The 23530-nt window shown below is 45.8% G+C and overlaps 1 protein-coding gene across 6 annotated transcripts in view; it reads right to left on the reverse strand.

Moving 5' to 3' along the window:
• Positions 1 to 2581: 2581 nt before the first annotated feature.
• The window catches only part of RXRA (retinoid X receptor alpha), a 594089-nt gene continuing 573140 nt past the window's right edge, over positions 2582 to 23530 (reverse strand). For all 6 annotated transcript variants that reach the window (XM_069609608.1, XM_069609611.1, XM_069609607.1 and 3 more), the window contains one exon: positions 2582 to 9863. In XM_069609608.1, coding sequence (XP_069465709.1) covers positions 9716 to 9863 — 148 coding nt within the window. In that variant the 3' untranslated portion in view covers positions 2582 to 9715. The remainder of the gene's footprint in view (positions 9864 to 23530) is intronic.

The raw sequence follows: 23530 nt of genomic DNA on the forward strand, positions 1-23530 counted from the left end.
CCTGCCTTGGTTCTTTGGTAGCAGGGGACAAAGAGAAGTGAATTGTTGCTGGATCTAAGGACTCTAATGCTCTTTTTATGAGCGATGGCATCGTTCACGTAAATAGGAGCTGTTTTGTTGAGGCACTTATGTGTGATACAGAGTTTTGAAGGCGATTCCAGCTTTGATAGGAAGTCAATGGGCCTTCCTTCTGAGCATTGTGATATGGTCTGATTTTGTTATGCCTAATGCTGCTCGCAGTGCTTCATTTTGTAGGAGTTGGGCAGTGTTAGTATTGGAGGAACCTAGCATAAGTATGTTAAAGTAATCTAACTTGGACAGGATAAGCGCCCTAGCTAGAGTATAGCAATTTAGGGGGGCAGGAATTTCCAACTCAGTTCAATGAGCTTAGAGGTATACGACATGGCTGAAGAGAGTGCGTTGACGTGTTTGGTCAGTGTTAGGTTGGTGTTGAGATGAACCCTTAGTGTTTCGGCTTGGTTGAGAATGGGGATGGGAGTGCCGTCAATGGTTATGGAATTGTAATCTTTGTGGAGGGTTTTGATTTTTGCTGGTGACCCCACGATGAGGATCTCCGTCTTTTCGTCATTTAGACAAAGACTATTGTTTGCCATTCAATTTTGGATGATAGCGTGAATTTTGTTGACTGTGATTGTGTCTTACTCATGGTTACCCGTAATCGGGATAAGTAGGTGCTTATCGTCGGCAAAATTCGTATAGATCACTCCAATGGCATCCAGTGCTGCAAAGAGAAACTTGGTGTATGCATTATAGGTGGTTGGAGATAGGCAAGAGCCTTGTGGCACTACTATCGGGACTCGGATAGGGTCGGTTGCTTCTTTGCCAATGCTGACTCTGGAGGTGCGATCCGAAAGAAATGATTTAACCCAGACTGTGGCTTCTTCTGAGAAATTGAAGTTGGTCAGTAGAGTATTGCATAGTTTTTCATGGTCCATCAGATCGAATACGGCTGATAGGTCTAATAGCAGTAGAATGCTAAGGTTTCCGGAATCCCTTATAATATCCATTTGGATTTTTAAATCGAAAAGTGGCGTTTCGGTGCTATGGTTAGGCCGAAAGCCAGATTGTCTGGCAACTAGGAGGCGGTTCTCTTCCAAGTAATTTTGAATTTGGGAATAGGCTAGTTTATCGATTATTTTGAGTGGAAAGGGGATGGTGGTTATAGGGCAGTAGTTTGTGTGTATTGTCAGGTCAAGGGAAGGTTTTTTAAGCAAGGGGGTGGGTGATCCAGGCTTCTTTGATGCTGGTAGGGACTTCCATGGAAGCGAATGAGGCATTGACACATTTTATGATGATGGGTGATAAGGTGGGAGCACATACTTTAACAAGGTTGGCTGGGAAGCAGTCTTCTTTACAATTAGAGGCTTTGAGTTTAGAGATGGTATCAAGGACTTGCTTTTGGCTGACCTGGGAGAATTTAAAGGCTGTTATTGGGTTTCTTGGTTGTAGGTCCAGCGTTAAGGTGGGTGGTTTTTTACTAACCAGTGAGGTCTTTTTGGCTGTGATTTTATTTTGGAGTGTATCAATTTCTGAAGCCAGCGCATTTTGTATGGTGGTAAACTAACCTTTGCTGGTGTTTGTGAGAGAGGTTGTGGGAATGGGACTTTAGAGTTCTTTCAGAATGGCAAAGAGTTCTTTGGTGATTGATGCAGCATTATTGATGCGGGAATTGAGGGCCTTAGCTTTTTGTTCTTATAAGGTGGATTTGTATGTTTGGTTGGCTTTAGCTAAAGCCTTTGCAGAATCTATAGTTCTGTTTTTTGTGTGTAGATGTTCCAGCGCTCTTTTGTTGTGCCTTAAGACTGATGACACCTTTCTTGTTGCCAGCCACACCCACTGCTTTGTTTTTGGCAGTCAGGCAATGCCAATGATAGCAGCCCCTTTGACTTCAAATTGTTTTTATCAACAGGCCCATCCCTAAACCCCTTAACTCCACCTCTATTGGGAAAGTCAGCCCACACCAAGGTACTTGCCCCAAACCCATCATCCTACTCCCCGAAAAGCCCTTTGTTAGTTGTAGGATGTGACGTCATGTGACAGTGTCAAAGGTTGAACCTTACAGTTGGTACCTCAGTGAAAAAAGTTGACATCCATTCTGGTAGGGGCAAGAAAATGATACTGGTGGCCCCCATTGATGAAGGACGATTATTTTGCTCTATTAGCCACTTTTGACACCGTCGGACATACCCTCGGTGTAAGCCGCCCAGCACAGGTGGACATGTAGGGTACACTCCTGCAGTGGGATTTGGCTTTAGCTTTGTCAACCCATCTTGCTCGCCCTAGTCTCTGAATGGGAATTGGCACAGGTTGATATGCTTGGAACATTGGGGCATATTTACCGTACACCATCAATACAATGTCATGACTGTGGTGTCCACATTGCAAACACTAAGATTCACCACAGGGTGGAGCACCGTGGATTGGCTCATCATACCAGATGGAGCCAAGAGCCGCACAGGAAAGCCTCTACTGGCGTCTCTGTTCAAGTGACTTCCGAAATTGATTGCAAAAACACAAAGACACAGCACCAGCAATTAACCACCACCCAAAGAAGCAAAGGTAACTTGACTGCGTTTATATTTCCCAAAACGTGTCTCTGTTTAACAATCTGTAATACCAATGTTCATCAAGAAAAAACTAGTATTCACGTGGGAGGACATTTTGCTTCTCTTCTGTGAACAATACATACAGAAGGGATTTCACAGCAATACACAAGATTCCTGGCAGCTGAAACAGAAAACAGGGGCGGCAGCATTAGCAAGAACAACCAGAAAACATCAAGGCGGGGTGTTTATTCTAATGATGAGTCCTGTCGGAAGTTCAATTACACGGGCCTTTGAAGGAAAAACAAGAATAGAGCCGCCCCACCCCTCGGGTCTATGGTGACTTTTGGTTCCAAAATGTGGTGGTGTTGTGATCAATACAGTACAGTGACCCAAAGCGTCATACTACTACTGCTGCAAACCTATGCAACTTACATTCACAGTATGGACATCTTGGAGGGTCTCCAAAATTCTTGCTGCGCTGGGCGTGTGAAATAGGTTCTTCAAGAAGGACTGGGTAAATGATGATGTGTAAACCCGAATTAGGTGGACATTGGCATGTACTGGCACTTTCCAACAAATACATCTCATCTGTGTTGGTGTCTGATTACAATTCAATCAAATGGATTTGGTATTTGGGGATCTGAATCCTGAATGTATTGGGCATCCCACCGTCCCTTCAACAAAGACAGCAGGACATATCCCAGACCACCAACATTTTTGTCAGCAAAACCTAAGGAAAAATGAGTAAAATACCAGCATTTGTGTCATTTTGCAGGATATCTCACATTAAAACCATTCCACAGTATAACCAGCGAATGCTGACTCTCTAAAGTTGGGGGCCAGGGGGCACCTATTTTCTATTGCCTTATCTTTCCTTCGCAAAAGCTCCAAAATGTACAGTTGTGTCGTGTGTGCAACACTCTACAGAAGCACAAAAAACAGACAGCTCAATCATTCAATACAGAAACACATCATCGAAGAACACAAAATGGATAAAATTACATTCGTACAAAAATAGATTTTTTTTTCACTTTGTTGATGCGCAAACCATTTTTTTTATAAACTTTTTTTCCTTGCTCAATTTTCATTCCCCAAATTATTTTTTCCTGCCTGGACGTTGCATCACGTCTAAGGCCTCGCATGTATGGGTTCGGCAGCTGGGCTGCAGCAATAGTTGGGCATCTTAAAATCGATGCATTCCCAGTTTATAGCAGGTTGACTGACTTCTAAAATGGACGCCAGCGGGTCATACGCACGACTCGACGCGCCGCTGGCTACCTCCACACCTGCAAAAATGGGCGCATGGAAACTGAACCCAGTAGGTTTGCAATGCAGAGGAAGAAAAGTAGTTTAATAAGCTATGAAAAGGTAACTGGGGGCATGTGTGCATATATACAGAACAAATGTACAGCATACATATACATATGTATAACACATACCGCACACATAGAGGCAGGTAATAACATGCTCCCTATTTAATTAAATGATAGGGCAGCTTTACTTTTTGGCCACCTGGTTTGAAAATGTATGGTACTGTCTTATGTCTCCATGTGGAACTGATTAGCCGCAAAGCTGCATAGCGGCTTGGCTCAAATACTCACAACCCCATAAAATACAAAATATACATAAGGCTTCTCCAAACAGTTTAAATTGAATACACCTTTCCTGTAATTTCAATACAACTTTCTGTGTTAAAACATAAACACTCTACAGGAGGGGTATGTAATCTATGGTTCTCAAGCGGCGTTGAACTACAACTCCCATCAGCCATAACCAGCACGGTCAAACGTGAAGGATCATGGAAGTAGTAGTTCAAAAAAAATCCAGAGTGAAACTTGCAGACCCCTGTGGTGGCATGATACATACTATGATGTTTTTTCCGAAGAGCTGACACCTGCGCTTAGTGAACGGAAGGGCCACACGCATAACCTCCTTGCATGTACAGAGGGATAGCCAAGTGTCACCAAACTACAGGAGCAGCGACAGTGGTTTCCCATTCATTGATGGGGAGGATCGACTAGACGAGAAATCTACACCTCCAATAACACTATGGCATTGCTTTTTGTTTCACACTATCTGTTTTTGTTTGCGGGAGCAATGGTTGCTTGAAGGTTGCGGCACTCTGGAAGCTGCCAATCTGCTGCAAAGGTAATCAGACTTGAAGAGACTCTTGCCGCCTTGTGCCCAAATGTACAGCCCCGGGGTGGAAGCTACTGAAACCTGCATCCTGAAGTCGGTCAATAATCGGTGCAATCCTCATGGAGGGTGCTCATTGTGTCAGAGGACAAAGGGCTGAGGTCGATGTGAAGGAACGCCCTCTTCAGTCCATATGTGGGTGAAATGTGCTCACCTGTAACTGCTTACGTTGGTATGCTTGACCATCATGGGCAAGTGTTTCTGTTCATTATGGGAAAAGCTAAGCTCACTCTCAGAAATACAAACACAGCCAAACATTTGAAAAGAATCCCGAAAAAGCAGATGGCCTGATATCCAGTCGGTATAGAGGGACCTCTCCAGTTCAGGGCTTCGAGTGACACAATGACACAAGATTACCAGGCTAGCCTAATTTTTAATGACTCTATTCCTATTTGTATTGTGTGGAAATTCTGGGAACACATAGTGTGTTTGGATCTCGAAGGACCGCACTTGCGGACCCCTGGAATAGATGGATCATATTGGAGACATGCGTGAAACTTTTGAACAAACTATCACTAACATGTGAGCCAACACACACGACCTTCCATGCGGTAAGGAAGTCTGCTTCCTCTATTCACATCCAACCACCCCTTTGCCTGCGTAAGATTCGATGTAGACTCTTTCACAGAGAATATTCTTGATAAATTGGCCAACCTCTACAAGTTTGCAATCCAGAATCAGTAGTTGAGTTCCAGATCCCATACTTTGGAAATCTGTGTTTTGCAAAGGAAGATACTGTGGTTGAATCGGCTGTGAAAGTGTTTAACCATCAGAAACTACTCTACACCACGGCTATCAGCTACACTTCTAGGGACAGTGTGCAGCAGCACTTGAGCACCACCCACTATGGCTTTCCACTTGTGCCCCATCTAGACGTTGCTCCGTCACCGGTGATGGTGAAGATTTGCATCAAGCTTGGATAACTCAACGTATTCACTGCTACTTTCACCGAATCCCAAGCCGTCGATCGCGAAGGACTGACCAGACAGCTAAGTGAGAATGCTGACAGGCAAACACGGAAAGCCAGATTAAGTGTACTCTTCACTTCTTACATATGTGGTGCCACAGCAAGGGAATGTTTTCGGGTGAGGGCAGTGTGGCAGGGGGGAGCCGGAGCAGATCATCAGGGAATGGTGGTGGGGAACAATATGTAAACCAGTTTGGGGTGTCAGGTGGTTTTGGGGTTGGCGATGATGACGGTGGGGCTAGAGGATCCCCCCATTGTGTGGATGCTGAAAAAGAAAGCTGGGGAAATGTGAGGAGGACCCCCCCCCATGATCGGTGACAGTAAAGAGAGGCAGGGAGGACAGAACAAAATGGGCACGCACTGAGCGGCGAGGGGTGGGATACTTGCTGGGAGCACGTGTTGGAGAAACTAAATTGAAGAAGAGGGCTGGAAGGTAAGATGGAATGAGTCAATGAGTCTCACACTGAGAACCTCGGACAAGAGAGTTCTGCAAATAAACATTAAACCCACAAGGTATTTACTTTCACACGAAGCTACATTATAGAGTCAAAACCATGGGATGATCACAATTAAAGCCTCTTTCCTGTGTCCAAAGAGATATTTTCTCTGGATCTGACATATGCAAAACTAAATTTGAATAATATTGGTGCAACATGGTTTCTAGCGTTTCTTTTCTCATCGATGTGTGTTACTTTTGTAGGAAAGGTTTGTCTTTTGCTTTGGTTTCACTTTGGTTTGTATTGCATTGCCCTTGCTGAAGGTTACTTTCTAGCTCCTGTCTGAAGTTCCGCTCGACATGGTGAAGGCACTTGTTTACCGTGGTCCTGCTTCCTCTATCTCAGAACAGCTCCTCTTCCTCGGAAGCTCACCCTACAAAAGAATAGAAGGACTTGCACTCTGTTACTTTTCTTTTCCATGTGAGTTTCTACCTGCATTTAGGAGAAAATAACACATTTCCTCTAAATTATGTTGGCCTATGGACTCTATACCCAATAGGTAAAGTCCAACGTGATGACGAAACCAGGCGCAAGCTCCCAAGTCTAAGTCTCACCCGTTACCTTCAAACCTCACGTGCTATTAAGCAAATACTCATCCATTGGAACGCGCAATGGTTGCATCTCCCCTCCTCGCCCGACCACGGAAATGATGTTGCTGCGTCACAGCAAGACAGCCAGGGGCCTCAGGGCACTGACATTAAGCCAACAGGATTAACAACGGGGGTTCTCTTTCAGAGTTTGGGGGAACACCTGAAACCCCACTTCTGCAGCCAGACTTGCGTGAACGCCTGCCCTTTTGCCACAAGTGTGCAAAGTTTAAGCACTTCTTGAAGATTTAACGTGCCGCTTCGTACCCCTGAAGGCAGTGCTGCTCAAAGCAGAAACCTGAAGTGTGCAAATGGCCACATTTTACCCGATATTTCATAAAAAAGGTATTAGAAATATTTCATGCACAATTTTATGACTGGTATTTATTGACAGTCTATCATCTATGGTACTAATCGGGACATGATATGATCTTTATTTGAAACATTTGTTTCAATATGGCTTTGGTATATTTGTGTAGCTTCCAGCATGCTTTTAAAAAGCGCACAATATATACGAGACACAAGGTAGATTAGAGTGGGGGACAAATAGGATCTACCTGAGAATATGTGATTATTTTGTGATGTCTTTTTTTGCATAATTTCATTAAGAGGTCATTTTGTCCTTACACTTAGTATTTTCTTTTTTTTACAAAATGTTGCCAAAAACCTTTGCATCGTTAATCATTTTTTACGGCTTTTGGTTTGACTAGTTTTTGTATAGACTATATTGTGAAAATGCTGCAAACTTGGCGCATTACAATCCTTATTACAAAATACATTTCATCTGTGTTCCATCTGTGAAAAACACTCACAGAGGATACCACTATGATTTCGCAGGTCGTACACTTTGGGCAGCAGGCATCTGAATCTTGCATTTTGAAACACTACTTTTCTGTTCCAAAAACCTTTTTTGAAGGAAAATGAACCAACATACGTAACCCCTTTTTTATTACCTAAAGACTAGCCAGTTAAGATTTCCACAATATTCCCTGTGTGTGCTTGCAAAGTTTACAATTACAAAGGGTCCTTCCCACCTGCGGGAAAAGAAAAAAACACAACCATTTTCATTTTGGATCCATATTGCTCAAAAAACAGTAGCCATTTTGTATGCGTACATCAGAATGGTGGCCACTATGTTTTTCATCTGCTTATGTAACTGAACAAACAAATGCCCCTTTACTAGGCCCAGAAAGCTGACTGCTACAGGAAGCCAGTGACAGCTGAGTTCCGTGAACCACCGCAGTGGGGCTGAAGAAGAATCCTGTTTTTATGTTTATAACGTCACCTGCTAAAAGCAAGATTAAACAGGCAAGTTAGGTGCTGTGTCTGGCATACTGAACGCTTACCCAATTAAGAAATGCATGAACGGAAGGCCTAAGGAATTGTCTTGTTAGCTTTTTCTTTTCAGTGGTGGAGCACTGACTCCCTGATCTGACGAAACTTGGTACATGAGGCAAAGCAACGGATGGGATTACTTGCGTATGACGCAACCTATTTTGAAAACCGGGAGGCACTTCACTTCCACTCTAATGGCTGCTGAAATGTAATTGATCAGGGACTTGTTAGCGCGGGACAGAAGATTGACAGCAGGAGTTGTCGGGAAACCTGTTCAAGATTGTCCACCCTTCCGTGCCAACATGCACTAAAAGGACCACCACAAAAGGAGCGAGGGGGCTTCCAAAACCTGCAACCCTTTGCTAAAACCACAGGACGTAATTGAAGGTGGTATCGGAGAACTGAGGACGTCCTCACAGCTAATGGGACAAAAAACAGGCTGATACGCGGCCGGGAGCCAACAGCATTTCAGATAGCCAAGGGTCTTGTGTAACTGCTGATTCCAGCGTGTGGTCAACCGGCCAGTGAGTAATTAGAGCTGAGCAAAGCCTGCGTAGTACAAGCGAGCATTGTCACTCTCCTCAGATGTCCCCTGTTGCCTTCCTATCACTGGACAGAGTGGTGGGAGGAAGTGTGCTGAAAACCCTGCAGTAGGTTCGAGAATGCTGAGGTGAGTCTTGAACTCCAGTTACCTTAATTAACACTCAAACACACACACACACGCACGCACGCAGACATGCCAAAACGGAAACACAATGCGGAACAAACAAGTGAACAGAAAATGGAAACCTGTGCATTCATGTTGGCTCATGTTTTGATTGACTAGCTCTGTTACCAAGTGAGAGGCGAATCTTTGGAAAATATAAGTGAACGTATTTCACTTGACATAAAGGAAGGCCAGAGATCGGTCTCCCACCAGTGCCCGTGCCGCATTGACACGACCAGGGTCCACTTGCTGGTGCTTCAGACCCTTTGTCTGTTCCCTTGAGTCAAATTCCCACTGGTGTTTCTCTTGTGCGTGCTGGTTCAAGGAACCTTCCACGATACCTCGTCTCCAATTTTGCACACATAAGAAAAAACAGTGAAAGTGCTGCAACCCAGCCACTCTGCCTTTTTCTTATTTTGTCTGGGTTAAGAGAGGCAGGAGCTCTGTTCCCTCCCCTTTCGGGTAAGTTTTCATTTTCAAATGACACACCACCATCCTCTGGACCGTGCTGTGAATCAGGTAGAGGGCCATGTTCCGCTTGGTCACAACGGTCAACAGAAGCTTCTCCACAGACCACCCATGTTCCTTGCCCTGTGTCAGCAGAAGAGAAACACCAAATCGAACCCCAGGCTGAGGATGCCCTCGTCTCCTGAACGTCTGCAGTGGCAGTTCATAGTTCACAGGTGTGGCGAGGGAGCACACCTCTGCTTTGTAGTGCTATGGGGTCGAGTCAAGGCAGCTCCATGACACGTACAGGCACTCCGGGTGTGTGTCTATGTCCGCGCCAGACAGAGACGGAGGAGGGACAGCGTTCTCTGACACATCGCAGAGAGGGACGATGTAGCCACGCCACAGGCTCGTTAAGTCATTTGATGGGGGGCCTCCAGCATCTCCATCAGGAAAGTGTCGATGGGTGTATCTCCTATAAGCTTGAAGAAGAAGAGGTGCTCCAGACACTTCAAGCCAATGGAACGAAGAGCCGGAAGCCGCAGAAGGAGCTTTGCAAACCTACAAGGGAGAGAAAGGAGAAATTAGCAACTGTGCATGGAAAAGAATCAACCAGGTCCTGCAGAAGGTTTGAAATCCAGTGACGCGTGCCCACTCCTACGCCAACAGGCCACTCTCACACTCTAAAAATTACAGACTTCTAACTTGGAACATTGATGGTCGGTATGAGGGGTGATAGGTCTTTCTAATGGGGGAGGTGGGGAAAAGGGAAATTAATCTCTCTCTCTCCGCCTACAGAAACTGAACTCTCTGTAGTTTAAGAACAGCACAACACACCCCTCTTGTTGGATGCTCGGGTGGAGTAACCTATGTGTCGTTTCATGACTGCTCAGGTTTGATATTTTATTTTCTGCTATTCTTGCGATCTGTCATTAGTCAGGACAAGCTGTTTTATTCAATCCTAACTCCATCTACGGGCCTTGTTAGTGCGGAATGAGTAAACATGAGGCTATCATAAACGAGTTTGTCTTCAGTTCCTTGACAATCCTGAGTTTCATGTAGAATCGTGTCAGGTATTTTCAATTTGCTTACATACCTAGGTTCCACATTTGTTCAGACTTAGGAGAGATATTTTATTTTCTATACTACTGAACTCTAAGCACAAAGTGAACATTTCTGCCTTACTAGCAGCAATTGGACCATTTACCCTCATTCAACAGGTCTCTCATCTCAATACACGGGAACACAATCGGTTTATGAGGAGTAATTCTGTCTATTCCCAGAACACCCTCACCCACTCATTTAGCAAATCATCAACTTTTTTGAGCCCCCCCCCTTTCATACTACTGCATAGGCAATATGGTATCCCACCTTTACTTCACAGGAAAGACTTTGCCAGCAATTACTTCGTCTATCTGACTTTGTCATGCATTTACTTCTTCATGCGTGTACTTCATCATACTTTCACTTCGCCTGCATTTTGGTGGAAATAGCTATGGCAAATTAAGTTGTACGGTAGGTGTAAGGTTAGGGTTGAGGTCAAGGGGGAAGTGGGGGGGCTAAATATGGGTTAAAAAAGGGGTACTGGGGGTCTCCCCCTGTAATGATGAAGTGAAGGTATGGCGAAGTAAAAGAATGAGGAAGTAAAGGTATGACGATGTAAATGTAACGAAGTGAGTGTATGGGGAAGTGATTACTGGTGAAGTAAAGACATACATCCAGGTGATACATTGGATATAACAGTATTAAGGTTTGTGGGACAAGTGGCGCCATTCAAATGCAGGCATGATGCACGTTTCCAATGGGTCAACTAGAGCTTTTTATTTACTTTCTGGAAGTCAATAGCTTCCCCAACATTGCAAGGTGTTACCCCGGCCCGGACATTCTCTCGCTTAATTGATTAGACTCACCCATGCAATTCGGTGGCAAGCATTCATGGCTTGTGGGCAGATGGAATCCTACCCCATTCCTTCTTCGCTTATACTTAGTTATTTATTTATTAACATTGCTAAAGCACGCAGCAGCCAAAGGGCATCGTGGCGTTGTTATAGACATCGTAGTCATCCTTAATATTTCCTTCCCCATTTTCCTTTTTACACAGTCTACTCTTGACTCTGCTGCACTTGGCAGTTCACTGAATTTAGATACTGGGGATTCCCTTCCAGCCAGCAAATGTAATCCCAAATATATAGGGCTCAACTCTTCAACGGTTCCCTTATTCCCTTAAGCACATCTTGAGCACATCACTGAGCCACTCACTACTTCTAGCACTATAAGCGTATCACTCCGAAATTGCCTTAATTGAAAGCTACTGACACAATATAAGTTATATTCCTAATTCTGCACTCTGTCTTCAATCTACCTGTCAGATCCATGAGCATCTAAAACTCCACAGATGCAACCTGTGGCTGTCACCTCTGCTTGGCTTTCTCCATACAGCTGTTCGCTTAACCCTACACCCACCTTGCCCCATTCTTGGTGCTTTGAAACCATTGGTGCAGCATACAAGTATCCTATGATACCACAACCTAACAAAGGAGTTCCGAAGGCTTCCCCAATAGATAACGAGAGCGAAGTTCACAATGTATATGATGTCCCTCGGTACCATGAGGTGGAGTTGATAGCTACCAATCTACCGTTTATGTTGTGCATGCCCCTGCCACTGCGTCCCTTTTTAACTCCCTGTGCTATCCACCTGGACCAACCTTGCAGGGGATGGAGAGGAAAGGTCTGAGGGAGGCATTGACAATGGAGATGTGGAACTTGCTTTCATCTCCTTCAGCTCCTGCCTCTTCTCCACTAATGAAGCATAGAGAATGGGTATACCCTTCAGTGGTGGATTACCATTTCCATGATCCTCGCCAGTGGATTACCATTTCCATGATCTTCGGCAGTGGACTACCATTTCCATGATCATTTCCATGATCCTCGGCAGTGGATTACCATTTCCATGATCTTTGGCAGCAGATTACCATTTCTATGATCCTCGGCAGTGGATTACCATTTCCATGATCTTCGGCAGTAGACTACCATTTCCATGATCCTCGGCAGTGGATTACCATTTCCATGATCCTTGGCAGTGGATTATGATTTCCATGATCCTCCGCAGTGGATTACCATTTCCATGACCCTCGGCAGTGGATTACCATTTCCATGATCCTCGGCAGTGGATTACCATTTCCATGATCCTCGGCAGTGGATTATCGTTTCCATGACCCTGGGCAGTGGATTACCATTTCCATGATCCTCGGCAGTGGATTACCATTTCCATGATCCTCGGCAGTGGACTATCGTTTCCATGATCCTCGGCAGTGGATTACCATTTCCATGACCCTCGGCAGTGGATTACCATTTCCATGATCCTGGGCAGTGGATTACCATTTCCATGACCTTCGGCAGTGGACTACCATTTCCATGATCCTCGGCAGTGGATTACCATTTCCATGACCCTGGGCAGTGGATTACCACTTCCCTGATCCTGGGCATTGGATTACCATTTCCATGACCCTGGGCAGTGGATTACCACTTCCATGATCCTGGGCAGTGGATTACCATTTCCATGATCCTCTGCAGTGGATTACCACTTCCATGATGCTGGGCAGTGGATTACCATTTCCATGACCCTCGGCAGTAGATTACCATTTCCATGATCCTGGGCATTACCATTTCCATGACCCTCGGCAGTGGATTACCATTTCCATGACCCTCGGCAGTGGATTACCATTTCCATGATCCTGGGCAGTGGATTACCATTTCCATGATCCTGGGCAGTGGATTACCATTTCCATGACCCTCGGCAGTGGATTACCATTTCCATGACCCTGTGCAGTGGATTACCTTTCCATGATCCTGGGCAGTGGATTACCATTTCCATGACCCTCGGCAGTGGATTACCATTTCCATGATCCTGGGCAGTGGATTACCATTTGCATGACCCTCGGCAGTAGATTACCATTTCCATGATCCTGGGCATTACCATTTCCATGACCCTCGGCAGTGGATTACCATTTCCATGACCCTCGGCAGTGGATTACCATTTCCATGATCCTGGGCAGTGGATTACCATTTCCATGATCCTGGGCAGTGGATTACCATTTCCATGACCCTCGGCAGTGGATTACCATTTCCATGACCCTGTGCAGTGGATTACCTTTCCATGATCCTGGGCAGTGGATTACCATTTCCATGACCCTCGGCAGTGGATTACCATTTCCATGATCCTGGGCAGTGGATTACCATTTGCATGATTCGCGAATGTGGCATCACAGCAGGAGAATGCAGCATTTAGGAAAAGTGTAAAACATGCACCCCTAGGGCACCCCTCTTTTGCCTTGGTCTATTTCATCCTATTATGTGGATTTGGAGGGCATATAAAGAGGCTTCCTATCTGGGGTCCTCAAACTCTGTTTATTCAGACAATTGGTGGATATGTGACCAAGCCTGGGTCGCAATGGCCGTGTCGTGTCCCAGTTCCACTGACTTCACAAACTGGGGAACCATAAAAGTAGGCGGACTGTAAACATTAAATACCATCTAGAAACCGGACAGTAACCAGCGTGTTTATCCAGCAGAGAGTAGGAGTGGCAGCCCTATCCCGCTGATTTCCTCCACCACTGCTTATCTGACGAGCTCTGATCAGGTCTACAGGGCTAGGAACTGCAGACACCTGGCCGAGCCTTCTAGCGACCCTCCAGCCGGTTTTGGCGGCTGAAAGTCTCTATGCTGCAGCTCAGGCTGCGCCCAGAAGGGGCTGGCGGAAACTTCCAACTCTTCTCCCATTGCAAGTTCATAGATTGGCAGTGTGGCACTAGGAACACTCTCGTAAGTGGGCAAGATGCCGCCTTAAACTGGATTCACCTGGCATCATACCAGTCCGGCTGGAGGCGACTGGGTACAGCCGTGGCACTCGGAAAGCCTAGATCTGCTCAGGCCAGCATCACCCAGCCCTATCCACCTGCCTGCGCGCTGTAAGTGCAGCCTTCTGCAAGAAGGACAATGCACAATGCTGCTGCATTGTAAAGGCGAGTGCTATTTGTCAAGTATGTGTCATTGTTAGGACTGCACATTTGGCTCTCCGGATGTTCTGGAATACAACTGCCATCATCGTCGGTGTTAAGTAATACTGGGAGTCTAGTCCAAAGGGTGAGGAGCCCTTCTATTCCCTTTGAACTGATGCAGTAACGCACACGATAGTCAGGTTATCTCAGCGTGTCTGTGTGCCTATTATTATTATTTTGCATTTTTGGCGCTGTTACAGGAATTGTTTTTTTTGTTGTTGACTTAGTTGCGTATTTATAACGCGCTTAATTACCCAGAGGTTTCTAAGCGCGGACACGGGGATCGAACCTGTGTTGCTTCATGTCGTCTTGCTTCCAAGGCGAGAACGTTGCCGCTGAGCTATCCTCCCACAGATAGGCCCACAGATTGCCGCAAACGAACATGCAATTTGTTGCGAGGGAATTTCTAGGCGTAGTTTAGGGAGAAAGCTCATTTAAGAAACATCAGATTTACAATACGCCTGGTCACTGAGTTGGGAAGGAGCAGTGGCCGATTACATTTCTGCTTCTCCATATTCGTGTGCAATCCGAGCAAATGTAAAGTATATTTACTGAATGGCGGAACGCCAGCTCAGAGCTCTTTGTGCTGAGCTGGCAGCAGAAAAAAAGAGGCCAAGGGCCAGGAAAAATAAACTGGACCGTATACCCGCCAGCCAGCCTCCTTCTAAACTGAAACAGATGACTTGGCGTGCAGTGCCAGCACTGTTAACCATGAAGCATCCAGCCAGCCCTTCCAGAATATTCCAACCAAAGCCCAGACGAGCCTCAAGCAAAGAGAATGACATAGAGTGGAAACAGAGCCCGGTTAGGCCCACAGAGGAAGAGTGGCACCTCTGTGCAGGGGGAGAAAGAGGATAGAATGGTGCAGGGGCAGAAAGGTAGAATAGTGCAGGGGAGAAAGGTAGACTCGTGCAGGGGCAGAAAGGTAGAATGGTGGAGGGGAAAACGGTAGAGTGGTGCAGGGGGAGGTAGAGTGGTGCAGGCGCAGAGAGGTACAAGGGTAGAAAGGTCGAATGGTGTAGGGGAGAAAGGGAGAATAGTGCAGGGGGGAAAGGTAGAGTGGCGCAAGGGGAGAATGGTAGACTGGTGCAGGGGCAGAAAGGTCGAATGGTTTAGGGGAGAAAAGGAGAATAGTGCAGGGGGGAAAAGGTAGAGTGGCGCAAGGGGGGAAAGGTAGACTGGTGTGTGGGAGAAAAGTAGAATAGGGCAGGGGGAAAAGGGTAGAATGGTGCAGGGGCAGAAAGGTAGAATGGTGCTGGGGCAGAAAAGTAGAGGAGTACAAGGGGAGAGGGATAGAGTGGGGCAGAAATGTAGAATGGTGCAGGGGGAGACAGGTAGAATGGTGCAGGGGGAGACATGTAGAATGGTGCAGGGGGAGACATGTAGAATGGTCGCAGGGGGAGAAAGTTAGAGTGGTGCAGGGGCAGAAAGGTAGAGTGCTGCAGGGGGAAAAGGATAAAGTGGTGCAGGGGGAGAAAGGTATAATGGTGCTGGGGCAGAAAAGTAGAGGAGTACAAGGGGAGAGGGATAGAGTGGGGCAGAAATGTAGAATGGTGCAGGGGGAGACAGGTAGAATGGTGCAGGGGGAGAAAGGTAGAATGGTCGCAGGGGGAGAAAGGTAGAGTGGTGCAGGGGCAGAAAGGTACAGAGCTGCAGGGAGAGAAGGATAACGTGGTGCAGTGGGAGAAAGGTAGAGTGGTGCAGGGGCAGAAAGGTAGAGTGCTGCAGGGGGAGAAGGATAAAGTGGTGCAGGGGGAGAAAGGTAGAGTGGTGCAGGGGCAGAAAGGTAGAGTGCTACAGGGGGAGAAGGATAAAGTGGTGCAGGGGGAGAAAGATAGAGTGGTGCAGCGGGAGAAAGATAGAGTGGTGCAAGGGGAGAAAGGTACAATGGTGCAGGGGCAGAAAGGTAGAATGGTGCATGGGGAGAACGGTAGAATGGTACGGGCAGAAAGGTAGAATGGTGCAGGAGCAGAAAGGTAGAATGGTGCAGTAGCAGAAAGGTAGAATGGTGTAGAGGCAGAAAGGTATAATGCGGCAGGGGGAGAACGGTAGAAGGGTGCAGGGGAGAAAGGTAGAATAGTGCAGGGGGAGAAAGGTAGAATAGTGCAGGGGGAAAGGTGACATGGTATAGGGCAGATACTTCTAATGGGGAGAGTTTTAACATTGCTGCAGGTCAAACACTTCACGAAAGAGAGTAGCAACACGGTGCAGGGTGAAAACTTCCACTGGTGTCGACAGTGGTAGGGCTGTGCAGGACAACTGATTACCCAGAGAGAACTGTAACATGACGTTGGGAAAACATGTCTGTAGGAAGAGTAGTAACACGATTCAGGGTAGACATTTAAAGTGGCAGAGTGATAAGACAGTACAGGTTGAAAATGTCCAATGGTGGAGAGAGAGGTAGGACTGTACAGGACAACCAATTGCCCAGAAAGAAATGGAACATGTAGGGAAAACACGGCCATCGGGGTGAGTAGTAACATGGTGCCGGCAAGACGCATCAAGTGGAAGAATAGTGAACTGGTACAGGGCAATCCTTCCTAGGGAGGATAGAAACATAGTAGTGTAGGGGAACCATCTCCCCAAACAGAGTAGCGCCATGGTGCATGATGAACCGCTGAAAGGCGAGAGTACTAACATGGCGCATGATAAACACCTGAAATGCGAGAGTATCACCATGGTGCATGATAACCAGCTGAAATGCGAGAGCAGTAACATGGTGCATGATAAATAGCTGAAATGCGAGAGTAGTAACATGCGAAAGGCGAGAGTAGCACCATGGTGCATGATAAAACAGATGAAATGCGAGAGTAGCACCATGGTGCATGATAACCAGCTGAAATCGAGAGTAGCACCATGGTGCATGATAACCAGCTGAAATGTGGGAGTAGCACCATGGTGCATGATAAATAGCTGAAATGTGAGAGTAGCACCATGGTGCATGATAACCAGCTGAAAGGCAAGAGTAGCACCATGGTGCATGATAACCAGCTGAAAACGAGAGTAGCAGCACCATGGTGCATGATAAACAGCTGAAAATCGAGAGTAGTAACATGGTGGATGATAAACAGATGAAATGCTAGAGTAGCACCATGGTGCATGATAACCAGCTGAAATGCGAGAGTAGTAACATGGTGCATGATAAATAGCTGAAATGCGAGAGTAGTAACATGCGAAAGGCGAGAGTAGCACCATGGTGCATGATAAACAGCTGAAAATCGAGAGTAGTAACATGGTGGATGATAAACAGATGAAATGCTAGAGTAGCACCATGGTGCATGATAACCAGCTGAAATGCGAGAGTAGTAACATGGTGCATGATAACCAGCTGAAATGCGAGAGTAGTAACATGGTGCATGATAAATAGCTGAAATGCGAGAGTAGTAACATGCGAAAGGCGAGAGTAGCACCATGGTGCATGATAAAACAGATGAAATGCGAGAGTAGCACCATGGTGCATGATAACCAGCTGAAATCGAGAGTAGCACCATGGTGCATGATAACCAGCTGAAATGTGGGAGTAGCACCATGGTGCATGATAAATAGCTGAAATGTGAGAGTAGCACCATGGTGCATGATAACCAGCTGAAAGGCAAGAGTAGCACCATGGTGCATGATAACCAGCTGAAAACGAGAGTAGCAGCACCATGGTGCATGATAAACAGCTGAAAATCGAGAGTAGTAACATGGTGGATGATAAACAGATGAAATTCTAGAGTAGCACCATGGTGCATGATAACCAGCTGAAATGCGAGAGTAGTAACATGGTGCATGATAAATAGCTGAAATGCGAGAGTAGTAACATGCGAAAGGCGAGAGTAGCACCATGGTGCATGATAAACAGCTGAAAATCGAGAGTAGTAACATGGTGGATGATAAACAGATGAAATGCTAGAGTAGCACCATGGTGCATGATAACCAGCTGAAATGCGAGAGTAGTAACATGGTGCATGATAAATAGCTGAAATGCGAGAGTAGTAACATGCGAAAGGCGAGAGTAGCACCATGGTGCATGATAAAACAGATGAAATGCGAGAGTAGCACCATGGTGCATGATAAACAGCTGAAATGCGAGAGTAGCACCATGGTGCATGATAATCAGCTGAAAGGCAAGAGTAGCACCATGGTGCATGATAACCAGCTGAAAGGCAAGAGTAGCACCATAGTGCATGATAACCAGCTGAATGGCAAGAGTAGCACCATGGTGCATGATAACCAGCTGAAATGCGAGAGTAGCACCATGGTGCATGATAACCAGCTGAAAGGCAAGAGTAGCACCATGGTGCATGATAACCAGCTCAAAACGAGAGTAGCAGCACCATGGTGCATGATAACCAGCTGAAAGGCAAGAGTAGCACCATGGTGCATGATAACCAGCTGAAAACGAGAGTAGCAGCACCATGGTGCATGATGAACAGCTGAAAATCGAGAGTAGTAACATGGTGCATGATAAACAGATGAAATGCTAGAGTAGCACCATGGTGCATGATAACCAGATGAAATGCGAGACTAGCACCATGGTGCATGATAAATAGCTGAAATGCGATAGTAGTACCATGGTGCATGATAAACAGCTGAAAGGCGAGAGCAGCACCATGGTGCATGATAAACAGCTGAAAAGCAAATGTAGCACCATGGTGCATGATAAACAGATGAAATGCGAGAGTAGCACCATGGTGCATGATAAACAGCTGAAAACGAGATAGCAGCACCATGGTGCATGATAAACAGCTGAAAATCGAGAGTAGTAACATGGTGCATGATAAACAGATGAAATGCTAGAGTAGCACCATGGTGCATGATAACCAGCTGAAATGCGAGAGTAGTAACATGGTGCATGATAAATAGCTGAAATGCGAGAGTAGTAACATGCGAAAGGCGAGAGTAGCACCATGGTGCATGATAAAACAGATGAAATGTGAGAGTAGCACCATGGTGCATGATAAACAGCTGAAATGCGAGAGTAGCACCATGGTGCATGATAAGCAGCTGAAATGCGGGAGTAGCACCATGGTGCATGATAAATAGCTGAAATGCGAGAGTAGCACCATGGTGCATGATAACCAGCTGAAAGGCAAGAGTAGCACCATGGTGCATGATAACCAGCTGAAAGGCAAGAGTAGCACCATGGTGCATGATAACCAGCTGAACGGCAAGAGTAGCACCATGGTGCATGATAACCAGCTGAAATGTGAGAGTAGCACCATGGTGCATGATAACCAGCTGAAAGGCAAGAGTAGCACCATGGTGCATGATAACCAGCTGAAAACGAGAGTAGCAGCACCATGGTGCATGATGAACAGCTGAAAATCGAGAGTAGTAACATGGTGCATGATAAACAGATGAAATGCTAGAGTAGCACCATGGTGCATGATAACCAGATGAAATGCGAGACTAGCACCATGGTGCATGATAAATAGCTGAAATGCGATAGTAGTACCATGGTGCATGATAAACAGCTGAAAGGCGAGAGCAGCACCATGGTGCATGATAAACAGCTGAAAAGCAAATGTAGCACCATGGTGCATGATAAACAGATGAAATGCGAGAGTAGCACCATGGTGCATGATAAACAGCTCAAATGCGAGAGTAGCACCATGGTGCATGATAAAACAGATGAAATGCGAGAGTAGCACCATGGTGCATGATAAACAGCTCAAATGCGAGAGTAGCACCATGGTGCATGATAACCAGCTGAAAGACGAGAGTAGCACCATGGTGCATGATAACCTGCTGAAAGGCAAGAGTAGCACCATGGTGCCTGATAACCAGCTGAAATGCGAGAGTAGCACCATGGTGCATGATAACCAGCTGAAATGCGGGAGTAGCACCATGGTGCATGATAAATAGCTGAAATGCGAGAGTAGCACCATGGTGCACGATAAACAGCTGAAAGGCAAGAGTAGCCCCATCGTGCATGATAACCAGCTGAAAACGAGAGTAGCAGCACCATAGTGCATGATAAACAGCTGAAAATCAAGAGTAGTAACATGGTGCATGATAAACAGATGAAATGCGAGAGTAGCACCATGGTGCATGATAAACAGCTGAAAGGCGAAAGCAGCACCATGGTGCATGATAAACAGCTGAAAAGCAAAAGTAGCACCATGGTGCATGATAAACAGCTGAAAGGTGAGAGTAGTACCATGGTGCATGATAAAACAGGTGAAATGCGAGAGTAGCACCATGGTGCATGATAACCAGCTGAAAGACGAGAGTAGCACCATGGTGCATGATAACCTGCTGAAAGGCAAGAGTAGCACCATGGTGCATGATAACCAGCTGAAATGCGAGAGTAGCACCATGGTGCATGATAACCAGCTGAAATGCGGGAGTAGCACCATGGTGCATGATAAATAGCTGAAAAGCGAGAGTAGCACCATGGTGCACGATAAACAGCTGAAAGGCAAGAGTAGCCCCATCGTGCATGATAACCAGCTGAAAACGAGAGTAGCAACACCATAGTGCATGATAAACAGCTGAAAATCAAGAGTAGTAACATGGTGCATGATAAACAGATGAAATGCGAGAGTAGCACCATGGTGCATGATAAACAGCTGAAAGGCGAAAGCAGCACCATGGTGCATGATAAACAGCTGAAAAGCAAAAGTAGCACCATGGTGCATGATAAACAGCTGAAAGGTGAGAGTAGTACCATGGTGCATGATAAAACAGGTGAAATGCGAGAGTAGCACCATGGTGCATGATAAACAGCTGAAATGCGAGAGTAGCACCATGGTGCATGATAACCAGCTGAAAGACGAGAGTAGCACCATGGTGCATGATAACCTGCTGAAAGGCGAGAGTAGCACCATGGTGCATGATAAACAGCTGAAATGCGAGAGTAGCAGCACCATGGTGCATGATAAACAGCTGAACTTCGAGAGTAGTAACATGGTGCATGATAAACAGCTGAAATTCGAGAGTAGTAACATGGAGTAACATGGTGTGAGGTGAAAACTTCCATTGGGGAAGAGTGTGGTTGGACTGCGATTGGCAATTACCTTGACAGAAAAATAAAATGATATAGGGAAAACAATTCTCTACGGTGCAGGGAAGACAAAGCAAGTGGGAGAGTAATGAAAAGGTCTGTGGCAATACTCTCTGGGAAGAGAGGCCGTAGGAAACACTTCAAGGGGGCAGCTCATTCAAATACTTCTTTACTTAAGAAGGGTAAGTGCTTTGGTGCAGGCCAAACATTTTCAAATCAGACCTTCAAGAAATCTTGCTTTAAGTCTATTTAACAGAAATAACAGAAAACATTGGCAACAAAGTTTTGCAAGGTCTACACGAGCCATGGGGTCGAGTTTTACACGATGAAGTGCTTGTACAAACAAGTTATTTTACATACTGAGAACTGTTACATACTCAGCAGCATTTCGGCATGTCATAATAGGATTCATGTGTAAACATTAACATCAGTCTCGTATCAAAATGGTTCATAGGTTATTTAGCAGTTAAGTGCTAACAATTATCCATATGACCTTTGGCCTGTATGTGTGTGAACTATTGGCTGACAATATGTTTTTTCTATGTATGCTAAGACTAAGCGTCATCATTTGTCATACGAACATGATTGTGGTACCTCTTGTTCAGGGCATGGCTTTCCTGTGCTTTGCATCTGTAGCAGCCATACAGAAGAAGCTACTTGTGTGTTGCATAGGCCAAGAGGACAACTAGATGGCAAAATAGTAACCGCTCAATCTTTGATTGTTATGGGGTAGTCTGTGATCAGGGGGGTATTCCCAAAGTCATGCCTTCCATTTAAATTGAATAGGGGCCATTGAAGTAGTGCATAAAGGGGTGTTATCCAGAGCTCCAGGGGAAACCTCATGTAGGCTTTCAAGTTGAATGAAGGGAGTGCGCATCTCCCCTTTGGTTTTCTTTTTTCATTTTCATTTCATTGAGACAGGCAATAAGTCAATATGATATGATATGATATGATATGGCAATTGTAAAGCGCCTATACACAGGTGTTTCAAGGCGCGACGAGGCAGGGAGGGGAGGAAACAAGGGGAGACAGACAACGATCCTACTAGGCCAGGTGTCATTCAGATCGCGCAAGTGCAGGGGTGGGGGAGGGGGAAAAGTGCAAGGGGAAGGGGAGGGGGGGAAGTGCAGTACAAGGTAAGTGGCGTAAAGTAATAAATAAATAGGGCCAGCTGGTGGCAAGTGCAAGGTAAGTGCAGAACAAGTGCTGGAAAGGGGGGGCTGTAGGGATACAGAGACAGTCCCGCAGTGCAGAGGGGATTCCAGGGCATCAGTGCAAGTGGAGAGTGGCTGGGCCCAGGACCGAGGCCGTTAAGAGTGGTCCAGTTGCAGAATCAGTGCAGTTTCAGTGAAGAATATTAGCTGTTCAATGGGAGAAAAGAAGAGAAAAAAGAAAATGTTCCGTGGCATGAGAAGAGAGATGGGGCGAGCACGACAGATGTTAAAAAGTGCATAACGTCAAGAGGGGCCAACAGAGGAAATATGAAGAGAAAATTAGAGGGAAAGATAACGGCCAGATTACATGCAGATGGCGAGAAAGGAAGAGAAAATAGAGGAATGGAGAGGGAGAAATAGCAATGACAGGAAAGAACAGGACCTCAATTGGATAGGGATTGAGATGCAGACAATGAGAGGACATCCAGTTTTGAACATCAGAAAGACAGTTTGCTACAGCAGAGTGGAGAGGAAAAAGAGAAAAAGATCTGAGTGTCATCGGTGTACAGATGAAAAGAAAGATGGAAGGAGGAGATAAGAGTAGAAAGAGGAGCAGTATAAAGAGAGAAAAGAAGACAACCACGTATTGAGCCTTTAGGGGCACCATATAAAAGAGGGAGTGAAGTAGAAGAGTGCCCAGCCCAGGATACAGAGCAGGGCAGTTGGGAAAAATGGGAACAGAACCATTCAAGAACAGACCCCGAAATACCCAAGGTATAAAGGGAAGAAATAAGAAGGGATTGATCAACAGTCTCAAACGCTGCATGCAAGTCGAGAAGAGTAAGAATAGAGGAGAGTTTAGAGTGACAAGCTCAGAGGAGAGAATTTGAGACGTGTAGAAGAACAGTCTCTGTAGAGTGAGAAGGGTGAAAGCCAGACTGAAGAGGGCGGAGGCGAAAATAAAGATTCAGATACCCGGTTACTGAGCATAGGCAGCCCCCTCAAGAATTTTAGAAAGAAAGGAAC

Source organism: Ambystoma mexicanum, chromosome 8 (assembly GCF_040938575.1).
Source record: "Ambystoma mexicanum isolate Mex_15411 chromosome 8, UKY_AmexF1_1, whole genome shotgun sequence".
In the NCBI taxonomy this organism is placed as follows: Eukaryota; Metazoa; Chordata; class Amphibia; order Caudata; family Ambystomatidae; genus Ambystoma; species Ambystoma mexicanum.